The sequence below is a fragment of the Thermothelomyces heterothallicus genome (genome assembly GCF_042370625.1).
Source record: "Thermothelomyces heterothallicus CBS 202.75 unplaced genomic scaffold P884_scaffold_3, whole genome shotgun sequence".
NCBI classification, from domain to species: Eukaryota; Fungi; Ascomycota; class Sordariomycetes; order Sordariales; family Chaetomiaceae; genus Thermothelomyces; species Thermothelomyces heterothallicus.
The window spans coordinates 1122238-1142834 of NW_027192564.1; the positions used below are offsets into that span (position 1 = coordinate 1122238).

The 20597-nt window shown below is 55.7% G+C and overlaps 7 protein-coding genes across 7 annotated transcripts; 3 read left to right on the plus strand and 4 right to left on the minus strand.

Moving 5' to 3' along the window:
* The first annotated feature begins 9 nt into the window (after positions 1-9).
* P884DRAFT_255667 (WD40-repeat-containing domain protein) lies at positions 10-1709 on the plus strand. The gene is made up of 6 exons (XM_069441008.1): positions 10-104; positions 221-588; positions 651-750; positions 806-872; positions 996-1339; positions 1450-1709. The coding sequence occupies exons 2-6, from the start codon at positions 285-287 to the stop codon at positions 1640-1642; spliced, it is 1008 nt and encodes a 335-aa protein (XP_069300680.1). The 5' UTR covers positions 10-104; positions 221-284; the 3' UTR covers positions 1643-1709.
* Positions 1710-3467, minus strand: P884DRAFT_237299 (acetyl-CoA C-acetyltransferase). Its single transcript, XM_069440029.1, has 3 exons — positions 3174-3467; positions 3034-3109; positions 1710-2970 (listed from the first exon to the last, which is right to left on the minus strand). The coding sequence occupies exons 1-3, from the start codon at positions 3286-3288 to the stop codon at positions 1962-1964; spliced, it is 1200 nt and encodes a 399-aa protein (XP_069300681.1). The 5' UTR covers positions 3289-3467; the 3' UTR covers positions 1710-1961.
* A 275-nt stretch (positions 3468-3742) lies between these two features.
* P884DRAFT_193143 (P-loop containing nucleoside triphosphate hydrolase protein) lies at positions 3743-7205 on the plus strand (the record flags this gene model as incomplete). Its single annotated transcript, XM_069437730.1, has 5 exons — positions 3743-3905; positions 3963-5114; positions 5167-6158; positions 6277-6364; positions 6640-7205. 5 exons carry the CDS (start codon positions 3743-3745, stop codon positions 7203-7205), a joined length of 2961 nt encoding a protein of 986 aa, XP_069300682.1.
* A 2379-nt stretch (positions 7206-9584) lies between these two features.
* Positions 9585-10249, minus strand: P884DRAFT_297177 (uncharacterized protein; the record flags this gene model as incomplete). Its single annotated transcript, XM_069444489.1, has 2 exons — positions 9585-9961; positions 10039-10249. The coding sequence occupies 2 exons, from the start codon at positions 10247-10249 to the stop codon at positions 9585-9587; spliced, it is 588 nt and encodes a 195-aa protein (XP_069300683.1).
* A 2524-nt stretch (positions 10250-12773) lies between these two features.
* P884DRAFT_80601 (uncharacterized protein) lies at positions 12774-13461 on the minus strand. The gene has a single exon (XM_069446103.1). The coding sequence runs from the start codon at positions 13413-13415 to the stop codon at positions 12813-12815; it is 603 nt and encodes a 200-aa protein (XP_069300684.1). The 5' UTR covers positions 13416-13461; the 3' UTR covers positions 12774-12812.
* A 1268-nt stretch (positions 13462-14729) lies between these two features.
* On the plus strand, positions 14730-17831 carry P884DRAFT_275212 (uncharacterized protein; the record flags this gene model as incomplete). The annotated part of the gene is made up of 7 exons (XM_069442818.1): positions 14730-14838; positions 14906-14950; positions 15017-15910; positions 15969-16250; positions 16326-16879; positions 16977-17422; positions 17537-17831. 7 exons carry the CDS (start codon positions 14730-14732, stop codon positions 17829-17831), a joined length of 2625 nt encoding a protein of 874 aa, XP_069300685.1.
* A 1010-nt stretch (positions 17832-18841) lies between these two features.
* Positions 18842-20374, minus strand: P884DRAFT_255677 (uncharacterized protein). Its single transcript, XM_069441009.1, has 4 exons — positions 19862-20374; positions 19713-19754; positions 19444-19560; positions 18842-19348 (listed from the first exon to the last, which is right to left on the minus strand). The coding sequence occupies exons 1-4, from the start codon at positions 20220-20222 to the stop codon at positions 18921-18923; spliced, it is 948 nt and encodes a 315-aa protein (XP_069300686.1). The 5' UTR covers positions 20223-20374; the 3' UTR covers positions 18842-18920.
* Between the last annotated feature and the right edge of the window lie 223 nt (positions 20375-20597).

Genomic DNA, 20597 nt, shown 5'->3' on the forward strand with positions numbered 1-20597 from the left:
GGAAAAAGGAAAAAAAAAAAAAATTACATGGTAGTGACAAGGGGCTCAGTATTCCCGTATTTGTTCCAGAAAACTCAATAACTTGACTTGGGAGCACTCACGAGGTAGGTTTGCGGCCTGCTATCCGGTTGAAACCAACTTTTTAAAAAGTGCAACTGTACGGAGTAACATTTCTTGACTGCCCAAAATTTCAAGCGCACTTACACCCGCGCGAGAACAGGTGTAGATAAACATCGAGGGAAAAAGCCAAAAAAGGGCCCCGAAAGCACCGAGAGAGCCCCGTCATGTATCAGCTTGTCAACGCAGAGGGTTACAAATACCCCGGACAAGAGACCTATGTCTTAGACATCCTGCCAATCGCGGCTGGGTTCGCGGCAACAGCATCGGACCAGACTCTTAGCCTCTTCGATCCCCTGAGACTGAGCCAAGGCCCGGTCAAGAAGATTAAGACGGACCATGGAAATCTCACTGCCGCAGAGGTCTACAGCGCCGCCGACTCCGTTGTTTGCACCACAGGACAGAATGGGACGATTTCGGTGTGGGATCTCCGTCTGGACCCTTCCAGTGCCCGGGCGATGCAACTAGGGGGTAAGAGCCCTGGCCGAATGTTAAATATCAGAAAAGAGGCTTTCCTAATGAATAAACCCAAGGGAATCTTCCCGGGCTGCTGTCGCTCGCATGCTCGAATGAGACCAACTCGGTGGCTGCCGGCACGGAACTGGCAAACCACCAGGCATCCATCCTCATCTGGTCCGTCGGCTCCTTTTGTTGGTTGGAGTCCTTTCCTCCGCGTTGACACAACCAGGGACCTCCGCTCTGCCTCGGCCCCGAGAATGCAGTACAACGAAGGGCACTCTGACGACGTCACCGAGGTCAGTCTTCTTTAACTCACGACAACCAACCAACTCACCCAAACAACCCCTCCAACCAACCAAACAATCTCCTTTGGGACCTTCACTTCCCTCTCTCCCAATCGACCGCTAACAACCGCCCAGCTAGCCTACAATCCCTCTAGCCCGACACATCTCCTCTCCGGCTCTACGGACGGCCTCCTCAACGTGACCGACACGCTCGTCGCCGACGAAGACGACGCCGTGCGGGCGACCTTCAACCACGGCTCGGTCCACCGCGCCGGCTTCCTGCCGGGCGCCACCGAGGTCTACGCGGCCTCGCACGACGAGAAGTTCGCGCTGTACGACACGGCCGACGAGACACCCCTCAAGGGCGCCGCGACCCTGGACCTGGGGGATATCCGCGCCCTGCTGGGGTGTCAGTACCTTGCGGACGTGGTGCCGAAGCAGGCGGGGATGGGCGCTGTGGTAGGCGTTGGAGCACAGGAGTGAGTGTTTCTTCTTTTCTTTTGTCTTGTATCCTTTGGTTCTCTACCTATGTCTTTCAATTTTCTCATCTCATTCTACGCTGGGTGCTAATACGGTCCAATGATAATAGCCAAGAGATGTTCCAGCTTATACACCTTGCCAAAGGCCCGGCCGGGTGGGGTTTGGATAGAGATACCATTGTTGGATTGCCTGGAGCCCACGGTTCGGAGATAGTGAGAAGTTTCTGCTTCTTTGACGAACAACAAATCGTCTTCACTGCTGGCGAGGACGGGTGTGTCAAAGCGTGGAGGCCCGGGAGTTAGCCGTCCCGCCAGGGTTGGTGGTCCTACGGTAGTCAGGGAAGACAGACATGGAGTCAAAATACAGAAAGCCATCGAAGCCATCGAGCCTCAATTATGTATTGATCGTTTCTGGCGGTATTTGCCATGATCTGGCGTACCTCTTTGTCCTGCGCACAGTGATCCCTTACAAATTGGGCTTGGCTAGCTGTTGGAGCATCGCCGATCTGTTGATGATGCTCATCAAGCATTAGAATCACCGTTTCCCTTTTGTTCATTTACCAGACAACGCTATTCCCATCCGAAGAGCCATGCTGTGTACACCACAAATGAGGCAAGCCACTCACTGCAGGTTCTCAATCACCAAGGCGGAGGCGCCGCCACCGCCGTTGCAGATACCCGCCACACCGATCCTGCCCTTCTTCTCGCGGAGCACAGACGTCAGCGTCGTGACAATGCGGGCTCCCGAAGCGCCCAGGGGGTGACCGATGGCAACAGAGCCACCAAACACGTTGACCTTCTCGGGGTCGAGGTTGAGCAGCTTGATGTTGGCCAGAGCCACCACCGAGAAAGCCTCGTTGATCTCGTAGTAGTCGACGTCCTTCTCCGTCAGGCCGGCGTGCTTGATCGCCTTGGGGATGGCCAGCGCCGGGGCGATGGTGAAGTGAGCGGGGTCCCGCGCCGCGTCGGCCCAGCCGATGATCTTGGCAATGGGCTTGATGCCGAGCTCCTTGAGCTTGGCCTCGGAGACAAGAACCACCGCAGCAGCACCGTCGTTGATGGGGGCGGCGTTGGCGGCCGTGACCGTGCCACCGTTGGGAATGAAGGCAGGACGGACCGTCTTGAGCTTCTCCTCGTTCAGGTTCTTGACCTCCTCATCCCGGTCAACCTTGACAGGCGGCTTGCCGCGGCCGCCGCTCACCTCGATGGGGGCGATCTCGGTGAAAAGGCCAGCCGCGGTAGCGGCCTGGGCCCTCTTGTATGTGTTGATGGCGTACTCGTCCTGCAGCTCGCGGGTCAGGCCAAGCTCTTGGCTGCAGAGTTCGCCCTGCATGCCCATGAGCTCCTGCTTGCCGTAAGCATCCCGGAGACCATCCTTCTGCACACCGTCGACGAGTGGAGTGTCGCCGTACTTGTTGCCGGTGCGGAGGTTCGTGAGGTAATGTGGCGTGTTGGACATGCTCTCAGTGCCGCCAGCGACGACGATGGAGGCGTTGCCAGTGATGATGGTCTGGGCACCAAGGATGATGGCCTTCATGCCCGAGGCGCACACCTTGTTGACTGTTGTGCAGACAACGGCCTCCGAGAGGCCGGCACCAAGGGCGCACTGCCTGGCCGGGGCCTGACCGAGACTGCACGAGAACATGGTTAGAGAACATCCCGATGCGGGGTGCTCGTCTGGCGGGGTCGCCTACTTGGCGGAAAGAACATTTCCAAAGAAGACCTCCTCAACATCCTCAGGCTTGATTTGGGGCACACGCTCGACGGCAGCTGTTGGGCACCGTCCCGTTAGCTGCAGTCTCTCAGGGGAGCGGGGGCAGCTTGAAAGGCCTACACTTGATGGCGTGGGAGCCCAATTGCGTGGCGCTAAGGCTGGAGAGGCTGCCCAGGAAGCTGCCAACGGGGGTTCTCGCGGCGGAGACAATGTAAACGGGAGGGAGGCCGGCCATCTTGACTGTTTTGGAGGCAGAACGACGAACAAACTGTCGAGCTGAAAGTTGTTGGGGACTTTGATTAAGTCGGTGTAGCGGGGTTCTTGAACAGATTCGCCAGGGGAACGCGCTACGATAAGATATGGGTGCCCCTAGGCGAGGTCAGAGAGACCCTGCCTGATTCTCATTCGGCAGCGAATGAAATTGGGCAGCTCTGCAGGGTCGGAGCCGATCACCGGACATAGGAGGAGACCGAAGTTAGCACCCCCGAATGTGGCGCGTGCTGGGTTTCCGGAACTAAAGTTTGTAACTAGCTGCTAAGCCACACTGGCCACCTGCAGGGTGTAGCACTTGCGAGATCAAGCCTCGCTGGGAATTTTTGGGAGCAGCCTTACATCACGCAGCACGCGCGACGCGACGGGAAGGCGAGTTAGGGGCCGAATTCAAGTTGACAACCATTTTGCCCGCAACCATGGATGACGATTTATACGACGAGTTCGGCAACTTCATTGGCGAGGAGGCCGAAGCTTCTGAGGAAGAATCCGAACATGGGGTGGACGTGGGTAACTATGCCTACGACGAATACCCCGAAGCCGCCGCAGAGGCGCCCGCTGCGGAGCAGATGGACATTGATGGTATGCGTTCGCTGGAATTCCATTTCTCCGAGGGACGCTTACTTACCGGGAATGTAGATGAAGGGCCATCAAACGCAGTCGTCCTCCATGAAGACAAGCAGTACTACCCAACCGCGGCGCAAGTGTACGGAGAGGGAGTCGAGACGTTGGTACAGGAGGAGGATGCGCAGCCTTTGACTCAGCCGATTGTTGCCCCGGTTGAGCACAAGAAGTTCAGCATTGAGGAGGCAGACCTACCGCCGGTCTATTTCGACCGCAACTTCATGACCGATCTCATGAATTTCCCAGAACAGATCCGCAACATCGCATTGGCGGGGCACCTGCACCATGGCAAGACTGCGTTTATGGACATGCTGGTCCTGGAGACCCACGCCATCACAGATAGGTTGGATAAGCGGACAGGGAAAAAGCGAGACGAGCAGCTCCGATACACTGACGTACATGTCATCGAGCGGGACCGAGGGCTGTCGATCAAGGCCGCGCCCATGAGCCTTGTTCTCCAAAACACAAAAGGGAAATCACACCTCTTCAACATCATCGACACGCCGGGGCATGTGGATTTTGTCGACGAGGTTGCCGCTTCTCTCCGGCTCGTGGACGGTGTTTGCCTAGTGGTGGACGTTGTGGAAGGTGTCCAGGCCAACACGGAGCAGATTATTAAACACGCCATACTCGAAGATATTCCCCTTACTTTGATTGTCAACAAGATGGATCGCTTGATACTCGAGCTCAAAATCCCGCCTAACGACGCATACTACAAGCTGAAGCATGTCATCGAGGAAGTCAACAAGGTCATCGAGGACACGATTCCCGGCCGAGGCGTGGAGAAGAGGGTGAGTCCCGAAAAGGGGAACGTTCTCTTCTCTTGTACATCGATGGGCTGGTGCTTCACACTGCGGTCTTTCGCCAAGATGTACTCCGACAGCTTCGGCGGCGTTAACATTGACGAATTCGCCCGGCGGCTGTGGGGCGACGTCTACTTCAACCCTCGAAAACGCAACTTTACCAGAAAACCGATTGAGAAGGAGGCCAAGAGGTCCTTTGTCAACTTCGTCATGGAGCCGATATACAAACTTTACTCGCACACGATCAGCGAGAGCCCGGAGGACCTGAAGAAGACGTTGGGGAAGCTTGGAATAGAGCTCAAACCGTCTCAGTACAGGTCAGATCCGAAAGTGCTCATGAAACTGGTGTGCGAGCAATTCTTTGGTACGTTTCATCGCGGAGAAGATTTCTCGTTGGCATGCTGACGAACGTACAGGACCATCAACAGGATTTGTGGACATGGTGTGCCAACATATTCCCTCGCCGGTAGAGGCTGCCGAGAAGAAGCTGTCTCAGTATTACACCGGTCCGCTCGATACAAAGGTGGCAGAGTCGATGAAGAAGTGTGACCAAAACGGACCGCTAGTCATCCATGTGACGAAGCTGTTCAACACTTCTGACGCCAAGAGTTTCTACTCGTTCGGCCGTGTGATGAGCGGCATTGTGCGGCCGGGCACCGAGGTTCGAGTGCTCGGTGAGGGTTACTCTATTGATGACGAGGAGGACATGGTGCTAGGGAAGGTCTCGGATGTTTTTATTGCCGAAACGCGATACAATATCCCGACCGACGGTGTTCCGGCAGGTAACTGGGTACTCCTAGGAGGAGTTGACAACTCGATTGTCAAAACCGCCACGATCGTCGACAAAAAGTTCGAGGATGAAGAGGACGCATACATCTTCAAGCCATTATCTCACTTCACCGAGTCTGTTCTCAAGGTCGCAGTCGAACCGATCAACCCATCCGAGCTTCCCAAGATGCTTGACGGCATCAGGAAGATCAACAAGAGCTACCCGCTGATCGCAACCAAAGTGGAGGAGTCAGGAGAGCACGTCATCCTCGGTACTGGGGAACTGTACATGGACTGCGTACTGCACGATCTGCGGCGGCTATACGCCGATATGGAGGTCAGGGTGTCTGACCCTGTCGTCCGGTTTTGCGAAACGGTGCAAGACATGTCAGCCACGAAGTGTTATGCCATCACACCCAACAAGAAGAACACTATCACCATGGCAGCGGAACCCTTGGATGACGGGATAGCCAAGGACATCGAGTCGGGTGCGGTCCGGATACGGGACCCAGTGAGGAAGACAGCCAAGTTCTTTGAGGAGAAGTACGGCTGGGATATGCTCGCGGCGAGGAGCATCTGGGCATTCGGTCCCGACGAGATGGGGCCGAACATCCTACAAGATGATACACTACCAACAGAGGTGAGCTTATCCCTGCCTTTCTCGACACAGCGTATCTCCCTATCGCAACCAATACCCCTGGGGGTTGTTTGGCACAATTTATCATGTGAGATGCGCGTGCTAACTCATCTTGCCCCAGGTTGACAAGAAGCGGCTCAACACGGTTAAAGAGTCGATTCGCCAGGGGTTCAGCTGGGCCACCCGTGAAGGCCCGCTATGTGAAGAACGTAAGTCGTCTCTCCCCAATACCCAGCTCCTTGGCAGCCGCTGTGCTGCACAAGGTCTCCAGCTCCTGCGGAGCGGTCTGGCATGCAAGATTCCCCGATGTTACATCACCGGCGCCTCGGGTTCTCCCTTCCTCAGCACAGTAATCCGTAGACAAATGCGCCTGCAATACCCACACTCCATCTTCTCGGCCAACAGCTCCCCTTTCCGGCGGCTACAGACCCAGCCCTATAAGCGTCATGTCATATAGCTCAATCCGCTAACCTCACGATCCTAGCCATACGCAACACCAAGTTCCGACTTATCGATATCGAACTGGCACAGGAAGCCATCTTCCGCGGTGGCGGACAGATCATCCCCACAGCTCGCCGGGCGTGCTATTCGTCTTTCCTGATGGCCTCGCCCCGTCTCATGGAACCCGTGTACTCGGTCTCGATGACGGGCCCGCAGGATTCGGTCAGCACCGTCTACAACATTCTTGCCCGCCGCCGGGGTCACGTCTTGTCCGACGGCCCCATCGCGGGCACTCCCCTCTACCGTGTCGACGGCCTGCTGCCCGTGATTGACAGCTTCGGGTTCGAGACCGACCTGAGGATCAATACTCCCGGACGTGCCATGGTCAGTCTCGTGTTCGACCGCTGGAGCATCGTGCCAGGCGACCCGCTCGATCGCGAGCAGGTCACGCGGCCGCTACAAATGGCGGCCCCTCTGGCAACGGCGAGGGATTTTGTGCTCAAGACTCGGCGCCGGAAGGGGTTGAGCGAGGATGTGACGGTGGCCAAGTTTCTGGAGCCCGAGTTCTACCAGAAACTGCTCGAGGAGGGGACGCTGGATGGCGTCTGATGTTGTCGTCCTCTCTCTCGTCCAGCTGCTCTGGCTGGAAGTGGTTCTCATCTCTATCTGATATGGTGTTGGGGCGTCAAGGGAGATATGGGAACATGTGCTACTGCTCAACGAGACGGGTTGGCCTTGATATGCGGTGGTAAAATTCGGCCGTTGCTTGTGTCTATCTATGCAGATACAAAGAAAAGGTATCATGACTTTTTAGACCGTACCCGTCAATGACCGTCCCTGGTGCCCCCGAGCTGCGGTTTACCTGGTGCAGTACAGCAGAGAAGCAAAGAGCAGTTATCCGTGACATCTGCGGCTTCTGCGGATTGTTCATCATCTAGAGAAGTTTTATGCTGTTCACCTTTGCTTGACCAACTTTGTTGACCTTTTTTTTCCTTTCCTTCTTCGGTTTGCCTACGCCAGCACAACGTTGGTGGCGTTGCTCGTCGGATGTGGGCAATGCCTGTCTTTAGGAGAGATTGGCAGGTCAAGCCGTGGACACCATGTCGTCAGGCTTATATGTACGGCATTTTCTCCAAGCCGTGTTCTGTTGTTGGCCAGCGCCATTGGCGGCGGTTTGGGTATGTGGGACAAGTGGGCGGTAGTCATCTTGTGCTGGATGGGGTTAGGTCTGCGGCATGGCAGCCGAGGGTCATACGCTGTTTCCTGATGATGCATGGGCGTGGCCGTCGGTGATCAAAGACGAGCCAAGTCCACGGAATCTAGGAGAAGGTCGAAGCAGCGACCATCACAAGGGGAGGAGGTGAGCAAAGAGAAACTTTGCCATGCAAGAGAGGAATGTTGCAGTTCAGCATCCATCTTAGCTGTCCATGCAAGACACGTCTCATTCAGGGCCTTGCACAGAAACCCGTACACAAGTCATTAATTGCTAAAACAGTGGCTGTAAGTGATAAGGGGTAACTCATCTTTACTTCGGTGAAAGACACAGAGATGTCTAGACCGAAACAAGCCGAGGAGTTGCGTTTTCGATCGTAGTTTCTATGTATTGTACGGATGTACCCTGTACTGTTGCTCCTTACCCCGCAAGGCCTTGGTTCAGCTCCTTCCCCTCGCATGTTGTCGGCAACTTCCGTTTTCTGCAGTCTCTGCTTCTTTACTATTGCGCATCCACCGCCTTGCCATCGGCCTTTCTCGTTTTTGTGCTCGGTGAGCGAGAGCTCGATGCGGCGCTTTATCGGCCGTCATTGAATGTTGCGCAGTGCAGTAGACGCATATCCCAGCCAATGGTCGTTCATGATTGCCAAGGCATAGTTAGACCAAAACAGAAACAGCGGGGTCCGAGAACTGACGAGTCCTCATAACAATACTAGTCTGGCAAATTACGAGCACAGGTAGGTGAAAAGGCATTGCGCGCACAAATGTCTCTCAATCCAATCTGGAGGGTTCTACAAAGAGCTGGTGGCAGTCTTACTACTTACTCGTATGTAAACATGGCATGTGGAGCGTGTACGGATTACTGTATGTACCTACGCGCGTATCCGTAGTTTGAGCATCAATGAGCTGCGATTCAGTCGGCCAAGTTGTATTTCTCGCGTGTTTCCACCCCATGTTGTTACGAATAGAAACGTTATACATTTTACGCGGGACTATTTGCTTGTTTCCTAGCCCAGAGATAATGGATTATCGAGATATGTTAAGGGGGGTTGTGTGGTCGACCTCGAAAGTGGGACCCATGTAACATTCCACACAAAATGGGTGTCTTGAACGGTCGATAATCAAAGCCACTACAGAGTACTACCGCAGAACAGTAATTAGGCATGCGATCCTGCGGAGACTTTGTCAAATTGTTATGCATATTCCGCGTGCTAAGCATGTACGTATGTACTTAAGTAGGGTACAGAGAGCATGATTCAGCGTGCCGGCAATTGTTAAAGTCAATATTGCAGTAAGACTTTGCCAGGCTGGCCTGCTTGCGAAGGGTAGGTACACTTCGGTACCGATGATTCCTACCCTGCCATGCTCCTACGCGATCCCCACCCCTCTCTGGATGGCGGAGGGACGAGGGGATTGAACCCAGTAGTACGGAGTAGTAACTGCTGCGTCCGGGGTGTATGGATGCGGGCTTCGCCAATTCAGACCGAAATGTTCCCATCAATCACAGCAGATCCCCTGTTGGCCGAGCTCATCCCATATGCCTCTCTGCCTTTGTCGCCGATTGTGTATTCAATAATGGTGAAGAGACCGGAATGGCTTTGACTCTTGTTGCTGGTCGCGATAGCCTGAGGAAGCACGAGGGGTAGGACGTACATACATGTAGGTACGTACATACCCTCAGCCGCCGCCCGAGCCTTGCCGACGTTGCTAGACTGGAAAGTTCTGTCCAGCGCGTTGCTTGTTTTGCCGTGAGATACGGAGCCTAAGTGACACCGCTCATGCACACGTCTCGAGCATCTTGTCTACCATACGCTGGAGCGTGTCGTTCTCCAGAGCAGCTGCAACCCTCTCCTTGTCGCCCAGTTGCTTGGTAACTTGATCGTCTTGAGCATGGGTTCCGCTCTTCATTCTCACATCCACTCGGTAGTTGGGCGGCAGTGTCTGCTCTAGCCTGCACCGCACCGCCAGGCCGATGACTGTTGCCAGGGAGCAGTGATTGATGGTCGGGGTGAGCTCGACCGAGACCGTGACGAGAGAGTCGGGATCTGGCAACTCGGCAGGTGAGGGATTTAAGTGGATGTCCGGGAGCCTCACGACAGACAGCTGGCCCAGAGTATGAGGGTGCTCAGGATCCGAGATGGTGGAGATGAGATCTGTGACGCCCTCATTAGCCGTCCTTTTCCACGTGCTATATATACCCTAGAATAAGGTCGTGGGGCGGCCATTGTACCGTAGATGTCCTGCTCGTCCATGGGTTCTTCCCCATACTCTTCATCATCGGATGCCGGATAGGAGCCATACGGCCAGGCGTGCTTAGGGTAGACGATGCTGTCACATTTGGAATCGGGACCATTTCTGGTTGACAACCCCTTGCGTCGTCTGCTGGGCAGCTGCGACACACTCAATATCGTAGGGTTGGCATTATCAAGATCTCGCTCCATTTTGCGCCGCTTTCGCTTGGCTGCGCGGTTGGGTCTTCGCGCAGTTCAGCGTGAGTTTTCGGGTGGTAGGTTTGGCCGCCGAAGTTCAGTGCGGGGTTGCAACACGACTGTGTAAGGTGTACGGATTACAGTACAGTATATCGGTGGTCAAACGGAAGCGGGAATCAGGCCGGCGCCGATGACGATACCCCAGATTTCGGTTCTTGCTATTCAACGGGCTGCTGACTAAGACATGCCATCAACTGTCATCTTGAATGGATCGATTCTCCACTTGTCCCACTTTCATCTTGTGATAGTTTTTCAGGTTGCTCGAAACCCATTTTTCCCAATCGCTATCAGTACGAGTAGGTCGCCGGCTACCTAATACATATCATATATATGTACCTACCTCTTTATGCACGTGGCTTGGGAAGGTATACACTATATTAACATCGCAACGAACCTCTGATTTTTCTTCAACTTGCTCCGGAAATACGCAGTACGGATTCCATTAACTAGTGCGTGGGCCGTAGCGTCTGTACAGTACGATTCAGTTCAGTACAGTACCGTTGTATGTACGGAATACCGGGGACCAGCTTCCATTGGCACACTCACCTTTTTTTTCTCTGATTTTTTTGTTATATTTCCATTAATGACAGGTAATGCATTGCCTTTGTAATATTTCAAGTTAGACTCCCTGTCAATCGCCCTTTTTTTGCCTTTCACATCGCTCTTCGAACAAGAATTACGCGTTCTGCACGCGGTGCATAGAAGCTGCGTACGCTAAGCCTGTTCTCAGTAAGCAGCGAAATCGCACATTCATGCATTCGAATGCATCTCAAGGCATGGTGTCGGCGGGATTCCGAATACGTCGCGTGGGGCGACCGAGATCCCTGCGCCGAAGCAACAGCGAACACCACGAACCGAGCCATCCCCACGTTTAAGGCGGCGATGACGCAGTGGCTCTCGGACATGTTTCTACAACGGGCCCTGGAGCTGCCATGAGGACGCAGAAAGATACCTCAGATCCGTGATCTCCAACCTTAATTCTCATCGCCATCGCGGAAGGAGCCTTGTGCCTGCATCTGCCCGCTTCCGCCGACGGCAACGCGGCGGGTCTCCCTCGTAGCGTTCCGGTACTGGGCGGCTTTGGCTCCGGCTTCTCCTTCGGCTACGTCTTGCATTGGCGTGTCTAGCACGGATCTTTGAGGATCGCCGGCGCCAACATTATTAACCTTCGGCGGAGCGGACACCGAGCCCTGGGAGACCACACAACGGGTTTTGTGTTGCCTTTCCCTCTGTACTTCTTGCGGCCCTGCCCGAATGGCGCACCCCGCCCCCCCCCCCTTTCCCCCCCAGGGATGTGGATCCTTTCACCAACTGGTGTGGAGGACATGCCACGGAAGGCTATGGGTTGATCCCTGATCGACCATCCACAATGGACCCCCCCAATCGGTCAACCTGCGGCCTTTTTCGGCACCCTGCTCGGCAACGAACTCTCGAAAAAGCTCCCATCATCGACATTGCATCGTTTGCTGGCCAGCTTGGTTCGAAAAAATGTGGACCGCGTGATTTGCCAACGGCGCAGAATTCCAGCGGTGAAGTCGCGGGCGAAACTATGCGGGCGGAAAGATAGCAGCGACGCGTTCCAGACCCCCGGCTCCGCGTGGGCTCCCCTACACTATGCAATTTTTCGCGGCTAGGAGGGAGCAAGTGGTGCAACTTCTTACGCTTGTTAGCCCGCCACATCCCGCCGTAGGCTACACTGCGTACACCACTGAGTATGCACATACGGGAATACAGTACTTCGTACTACCCATCCGGTTCCCCTCTCACAGTGGTATCCCACGACATGTGATAAACATGGGTCGGGGTGCTCGGCTATGAGTTGTATGTAATCCGTACATGACAGTACGGATTACCGTGGTATTGTGGCAGGGGTCGGGCCAACAACGGACGAACCATTCAAACGCTGGTCCTCGCTAGCGGGCTCGGCGTCGCGTGCCGGGCTACTGTAACGCCACCGCTGTCGGTGTGTCATTTTGGGCCAGAGGCAGCATCCCTTCATGCGAGCTAGCGATGAGACACGCCGTTCCAAGACGCTCCTCAGGGCTGTATGAGGTCAGTACGCATCGTGTTGGAAACGGGACACGCCATAACCTCGAGGCTGAAACAGTTCTCGGGCTCCTCGGACTCCTTCACTTATTTGTCTAGATGCGCCAAAACAACGACCTGAAACCGACACTCTGGGACACTAGCTGTTTGATGGCGGAAGGGTCCGGCGAAGGGCATCCAGCGTGCTCAGCTTCGCGTAGTGCACTCACTACACTACGCAGTACCGTTGGAGCTTCCCCCTGTTTCCCCGGAATGCGGAACCCTGGCGCACCTAAGAGTTGATGATGCGCCCGCCCAAGTCCTCCCTAACGTTGGCAGCTCGGTTGGCCAAAGCTTTTGCAGATGTGGTCACCCCTGTCCGCGACCGAGGTGTTCACTCGATTCAAGAAGCCTCCTGCAACCGTCATTTGTCGGAACTGGATCCGTTCCTCGACTGCAGTACATTAACTAGGTTCGTTAGCACTCCCTATCAGTAGTGCAAGGAAACCATAGCACAAGGCCATATAAAAATAGAGTTACGTGATGTATTCCGTACATGCATATAAGTCCAAGGCACAGAGTGGTCGGCGACGTCAGCGGGTATTATCAATCTGCCACAGGGCAGCCAACAGAGCTTCTTGGATCGCACCATACCCGCGCCCGACATGATTCTACTCCGTAGCGTTGCTGGGAATGGAGGCGAATAGCCGCTTGAGAACAAGACAACAAGCACCTGCGTCGCCGCTCGACCCTGGCTATCTGACGCAGCATGCAGCGCGTACACGATGTCCAGTACAGATACTGTATGTACATACACAAAAGGACAAGAACAGGAGAAAGATGATGCAGTAAGGACAGATTGGCAAGAGCCTGACGTTTTGAGCCAAGCCCACGAAGGTATGTGGAATAGTTGTCCGGATTGTGCTTTCGATCCGCCGGCCAGCACCGCGTTTCCTGGAGGAACTCGAGATATTCCGTGAGACCCTGGGAAATCAACCGAGCGAGCAGTCGAAGATATTTTGAAACGGATATCGCCGCTGACATCACGGCATGCATTGCACGATGGTCCTAAGAAGTTGCTTATGATAGCCATCGGGGCTGCGCTTGTGTCTGCGGAAGCGATGCAGGGTTGTCGCAGGAGATGGATGGTTCGCTTTGTTCCTCGCTGCGGACACCGGAAGCTGGGAAGTGGGTGGACAAGGCGGCTCCTTGATCCTACACTACCGCCACCCCACCCTCCGAACCCCTCCGCGCGCGGTCCTGCTCCGCCCGCTGGGGCCCCTGTCTCGGGCAACTGGACCACTGACAGCCTCCTCGAATTGGCGCTTTTTCTCAATCCGCCTCAAGCAAGCGCACCCCACCATCAGCCCCCCCTGAAAATGACCACAAACTGAGGACCTCCAATGTGTGTGTGATTGAGAAGCTTGGTGTAAGGTAACTAGGTGTTTTTTACCTACTTGCGCAACGTAGTGTAGTGTACCCTGCTCATCGCGGGAGCTCCCTTCCCCTTGCTGCCGCTCCATTTGATGAGATAACTACACGAGGTAGCGTCAATGCTGGACCCGCCAGAAAGCTGTTGGTAAATTTATCAGCCTGCCACGGCCGGCTCCAAAAAAGAATCTCGAGACCAAACAACTCGTCAGTCCGCTAAACAAGTATCCTTCTTTTGGCAGGTATTGTGTACGATGGGTATCCACACAATACGTACCAACCAAGCCAAAGATATCAGTCAGGTGGTGCTACGGGGGTTCGAGGTCCTTCTCGACCCTTTTCTTCACTCGAGACCCTTACCTTACTACCGGAGTCCGCCCCCCCCGGCCGGTTGCTCGGCGATTTGCCTGCAACGCTACTCGAGATCCCCTCCGCGTTGTCCTGGGAAATTTCGGGCGATCGCACCCACACCCGCAGTTGCCAGAACAGAACGCCGCGCACCCTGCGCCTCTCTGTACTTGGTATCAAAAGAGGCAGGCGCCCAGAGCAGGGTTGCCCTTTATTCGTCAGCGGCCCCTTGAACCACCAGCCAGGCACCGGCTCATTTTAGCTCGACAGTTGCTGCTGAACGATATACTGTTATTATTGTATGTACGGACTACTGGACATACCGAATCTGGGCGCGCATCGCTAAAACTCGCTGCACATCCTCGCCGGCCCACGCACACGCAGACACACACACGCGCGCGCGCACGCACGCACGCTCGCAGCACGCCAGCCCGAGCCCCCGCGCCTGTTGCCGCATCGTCCGACGACATTGCCGCCCGGAAATAAAAGACGCCGCTCTTCCCAGCTGCGCAAGCGGGCAACGACGATCCATCAATTTTGGCTCATGTCCTGAATGTCGAGCCATCCGCAGCTTCCGCCTCTCGTTAACGCGCCAGGGTGAGCGTCTGTGCAAACCTCGGTTTCCAGCATGTCCAACGATCCGACAACCCGGAGGTTGCTTCCTCAGACCTCGCAGATGGCCTCTTTCTCCTTCGTGCCGCCAGCTTACCAGCAGCAGCCACGCGAAACCCAAAAAAGTGCGCCTGGCGTCAAGTTCTCTTTTCTAGTCCAACCTGTCGTCTCAGTCCTAACTCGGTGTTGCAGACTATGTGTTCGTTGATGAGCACAACCGACACAAGCGACTGAAGGGTATGAGATCAGTTCCTTTGCTTTTTTTCTGTGCCACGAGTGCCATGCTAATACCCGCACATATAGTTATGAGAGCCTGCGAGGGATGCCGAAGGAGGAAAATAAAATGCGATGCAGCGACTACCAATACGTGGCCCTGCTCCGCATGCGTTCGTCTGAAGCTGCACTGTGTTCGCCCCAACGGCTTTGACAGCTCCGACTCTCAAGTGTACGAGCCACCACAACCCCAGATCGAGGTCCAGCATACTCCCGACGGTTTTGGGCAACAGCCGCCGCCCATTCAGAGCCAGCAGCTGCTCGCCCACGCCCCGAAACCAGGAGCTCTCTATCAATCACAGTCATCTTACCAGGATACATCGGGGCTTTACCATCCGGTGCAGTATGGGGAGCCTCAGCCCGTGCCGCACGGCCTTCACTACTCACCCGTGCACCATCAATCCGTCGGTGCCGTTGACCAGCAGTATGCGGCGCAGACCGCCGCTTTCCCAACGCCTCCGCTCCAGCATGCCCCTAATCCGGATTCCTCGGAAGAAACGTACCAGTCCGAGTACGCCCAGCAAGATTTGGCAGACCTCTTGGGGTCTCTAAAAGTTAATGAGGCAGGAACGGCACCCTATCTCAACAGCAAGATGCAGTCTGCGAGGGACGAGGAGCCGCCCGTGGAGGAGGATGGAGACGAGTACAAGACCTCCCTGCCGCCACTAATGGCGGGACCTGGTTCCAAAATCCGCATCCCCCCGGAGTTGATGCCGGACGACGACACGGTCCTCCACTATCTCGACCTATACTTCGTCAACGCGCATCCTTACGTGCCCGTCTTGGACAAGAACCACTTCTACCACCAGTGGCATAACAACAGGGACTCCATATCACCCCTGCTGTTGGAGGCCATATTTGCCATTGCCGGTCGCCTGGCGGATGAGCCTGCTCAGGGGCAGCAATGGCTGGCGCTGGCATCACGTACGGGACACCATCACCCTTGACAGCCTCCGAGTTCCGGAAACTAACCGATTTGCAGGACACGCCGACTCCTTCATGGACGTGCCACGACTGAGCACGCTCCAGGCTCTGATGATACTCTTGAAGGCGAAGGAATCGGCGCCAAAAAAGGGCTATTACTACCGGTCGTGGATGAGCATCGTGCAATGCGTTCAGCTTGGCAAGGACCTCGGATTGGACGAGCACTATGCAGAACATCAGGCTGGCAGGGGGTGCGGTGCAAGCCAGGCAGAGTGCGCGCTGAAAACCCGCATCTGGCAAACGCTATTTGTGGTTGAGCTGATGATTGGCTCCCCGCAAGGTAAAGTGTTCCGGCCGCCAGGCGCGGTAATGCTATGCTGGCGATGGTGATGATGCTAACGGGCTGTTGCCCCAGGTCGCACCGACTTCAAGATCGATGAGGACAGCGTTGACTTCAACCTGCCGCGGCCGTTACCAAACGGCGACGAGTCTGAATACCACGTCTCGCGCAATTTCACCTACCTTGCCCGGATCGTCCGCTCTGTCGGCCGGATGGCAAGGACCTATGGGCGGCTCAAGAAGACCAAGGACTGGGGCATTGACCCCGAATTCGTCCAACTCGATCCGTCCCTGAACGCGTGGCTGGCTGGGCTCCCCGCAGACCTGACCATCAGCTACCCCGCGGACGGGTCCCCGCCCTGGTTACCTTCGGCCTTTGTTGGCAACCTCCATTCCTACTACTACTTATCTATCATCTTGTTCAATAGACCACAACTAGCTGCCCTATCTCCATCGACGCCCGGAGGGCAGTGGAAGCAGCACATGGTAGTCTCTTACAATGCGGCCAAGATGCTCTGCAGGCTGCAGGAGGCGGTGATCAACTCGTTCGGGCTCAACGGGCTTCAATGCATGCAACGGGGGATCAATTTCACCATCTACGCGATCCTAAGCTGCATTGTGCTCCATCTCGTACGTAACCCCCCCCCCTCTCTCTCTCACCGCCGACTTCTTTCTCCCCTTTGAAGCGCGCCATGTCTTGCAGTGGACTGACCATAGGGCACCAAAGGTTGCGATAACGTCGCCGGACCCGGATTTGAACTCAGAAGCCAGGGACTACTTCACCCGCCATATGAGGATCCTGGAGAGGTGCATGAGCGCGTGGCCCATGCCCGATATGCAGAAGCAGATCGACTCGGTCCGTGAGGCTTTCTCGGCAGACATCCGGAAGCCTTTCGTCCTCAAGCCGACCTTCCCATACGGTAGCCCACACTCGGCGACGCATCCCAGCCCGCCCGGCCGACCGCTGGACTCGCAGATGCAGCACTCGCAAGTTAGTTACACCAGCCACCCCCTGACACCCGTCTCGGTCGGCCCGCCGGACACGAAAGGTGAATCGCCTTCCGTACAGTCGCTAACCACGATGGCTTCGGTTCACGGTTCTCAGGCGCCGGGTGTTGGACAGACGTTGCCGTTGTCCGAAGCGCCCGCCTGGAACCCATCGCGCATTTTTGAGTACGTCACCATCTCTTGCTCTCCCTAATAGTCCCCCCAACCCCCTCTCGCCGATGACTCCTTGGATACATGTGCATTGCTTGGCGGTGATCTAACAGTCCATTGGGCACGCAGCCAGTGGAACACATCCTTTGGGACTCCCCAGATCGCGCAGCCGTCACCTCCCTCGGTGGCAGCGCAAGCTAACTCGCTGGGCGGAGTCGAGTCGTCTGGCCTCCAAAACATGCACGCCACGCACCAAAATCAGCTGCGGGCGGGTGCGCAGATGCCGATGCCGCCGTATACGCCCGCGCCGCCCCAGACGTTTGTGACGCCGGCGATGTGGCAGGAGTCGGTGGCTAGCGTCTACGAGGGCGGACTTAAGCGGGCGTGGGACTATGATGCGCATCTGCCCATGAAGAGGCATTGAAGAGGCCGGAGAAGCCGTGCCAATTCCCCTGTTTTATCTCTCTTTCCCTATTTCCGAAAAGCAGGTGTGGTTGTCTACCAGGCCTGCTTTTTTTTCTCGAAATGTCCTCTATGAGATCAGGGATACCTCTGCCTTGCTTGCTCTTCTCCCGCGCTGGACTCGCCGGGGCGTTGGGTCGGGCGCGACACAAGGAGTTGTGCGGGAACGAACAGAACACAAGGGCATAGTCTTTACTCGAAAGACGCCTTACAGGGCGACCGAGGCCAACAACCTTTCCATTTCTAACTGTGGTGGTGTGTCTTGGATATATCATCTTCATTTTGCTTCCGGCGCATATCGAGGGACTATCTGATTCGGGTGGTTTTGGTTAAAAGGGCACTGTCCCGGCAACACCATGTATTAGTAGTAATTTGGGCGGTGCGGAAAATGGCCAGGGAAAGGAAAGAACGGGGTGTGAAGGGCGGGCAAGGATACCGGCGCAGGTTTTTGTTAAAATATTCATCTGTCTTGGGTGAGCGGCAAGAAGCTCTGTCTGTATTTTGGACGTTGACGGGGTTGGTTGGGTTCATGGGTGCAGGCTGGTATGCGCCTGTTGTTCTCGGAAACCTACAAATGGGCTTACGGTACGTACATACGGAAATAAAGACGTCTGCGGAGCTCGCTCAAGTCTGGGTAATGGGTGTTGATGCGCCTGAACCCTCACGGCCAAACCTACCTTACCTTGCCGTAGGACGGTGAGGGAGAGGCCGACTCATGCCACCTTATCCTTCAATTTCCACCGCAGCTCCAATCATGGGCGTCGTGTCCATGAAGCCGACCAGCCCCTTATGCTTCTGTACACCGACTTGTTTGTACCTTGCTGGCAAGCAAGCGATACACTTTGTGAGCTTAAACGCTCTAGGGTTAACAGTACAATACGCACAATTGTTCTTTTTGGTGGAAAAGAAAAAGGAAAGAGAAGAGAATGAAAAAAGGAGAAGAGATTCAAGCTCCCCCATCCTACTCCCCCTTCTCCCCCTCTCCTCCCCATCCCAAAAATGTCTCGTCACCCAAAGAAAGGGAGCCGAGAAAGGAGAGGGCCCGCCATGGTCACTGCTTTGCCGCGGCCGCCTGGGCCGCGGCCCTCTTCGCGATCCCGTCCCGGATGTCCCTCCAGACCCAGCCGGTCTTGACCCTCTTCTCGGCGCCCTCCTGGACGCTGAACTCGGCGACGGCGCGGAAGCGCCACCACTTGCGGGTCGCGTCGAGGCGGGACGTGTCGCGCGCGTAGTTGACGGTGCCGAGGCGGCGGCGGGCCGGGCGCAGGTCGGCCAGCGTCATGGAGCTGACGCGCGGCTTGCCGATCAGGCTCATGGTGGTGACGTCGAGGCGCGTGCCGGGCGGCGCGGTGCGCGCGAAGCGCTCCAGGATCGCCGGCGACCACCGCGCGTACGGCGGCAGGTGCAGGTGCATGGCCGCCACGAAGGGAGACGTCGTCCAGGCCACGTACGCGGCCGGGATGATGCCGCAGAGGGCGACTGTAACCGTTCGTTGACGACGATGACGTGTCAGTAGGAGAAGGGCAACGGAAAAAAAAAAGGAGGCCGGGGGGGGGGGGGGGGGAAGGGCTCCCCGCCGGCCGTTTTCATCAGGGGCTCGCCCGCCGAGATGTAGGTTGGTGCCACAATCATATCGAAGAAGCCAAAGACGAAGAGAGTAGTCAGTTTAAGGCAGGCAAGAAAGGTGGTTTCTGTGGACCTTGTCAGCTGGACTGATATCTTTGGTTGGTTTAATAATAAAAAAAAAGGGTGGTTGAAGAAGAGGGAACGGAAAAGGGAAAAAGGGAAAGGGGGAAGGGGGGTTGAGCGATTGAAGATGGTGTGGATGGTGTGAATCTCTTACTCCCTGTGCCAGCGTGGTAGATGAGCAACCGCTCCGGGTATACTATTACACCAAGTTAGGAAACAGAACAAAACAAAACAAAACAAAACAAAATTCCATAACGTGAGCGCTCGTCTCGAGAGCACGGAAATAGGTGGTTTCAATCTCACCAGGTTTGCCCCCAGAGGGCGCGCTCCCCTGTGCATCCTCCTTCGCCTCATCAGAAGATGACTTTGCCTCGTCCTCCTTTGGGACCCTCCGGATGGTACTCGTCGAGAAAGGTGCCCTCCTCGTCAGCCGACCCTCCTGCCACCGGTTTAAATGCCCCAGCGGGAGCCGACATGGGGACCGAGCTAGCGGTGACGGCTTGGGGCGTGTCGGGCTGGAGATGGCAGAAGTGAACAAGCGTCGTTGCGTATGTGTTTTTTTTTCGGTTCTCTGCCGCAACACATCATCAGGTCTGATTTGTGTCTCGTTCCTGATGCCCTGGCATCTCAGAACAAGGCCAATTGGCCTTAGTTGCGCTTTCATGGTGAACCCTCTCCGACGTAGCGGGTTTATGCTGTGTGGCGTGAGAGCCGTTGTCTGCGATTCGTTTGATGGTGGAGCGGTTGTGCAGTGGATTGATTGCTCAGGTGCCAAGCCTGGACTCCAGGTTGTTCTCCTTCCTGGAGCAGGGGGGGTCTGAGCTCCCTGGTGCGGCCCAACTCTGAACCAAACTTCAGCGCCTACCTACACTCGGAAAGAGGGTCTGGAACAAACAGCACAGGCAGCTCACACACTACTAACTCGTAACCCTGCAGGAATTCGAGGGTAACCGTCGACAAGCAAACATACTGCTAAGAACTCGACTTCCAAAATTTGAAAACTATCGAAGTGCAAGAAACGAGTTGAACGGGGTTGCCG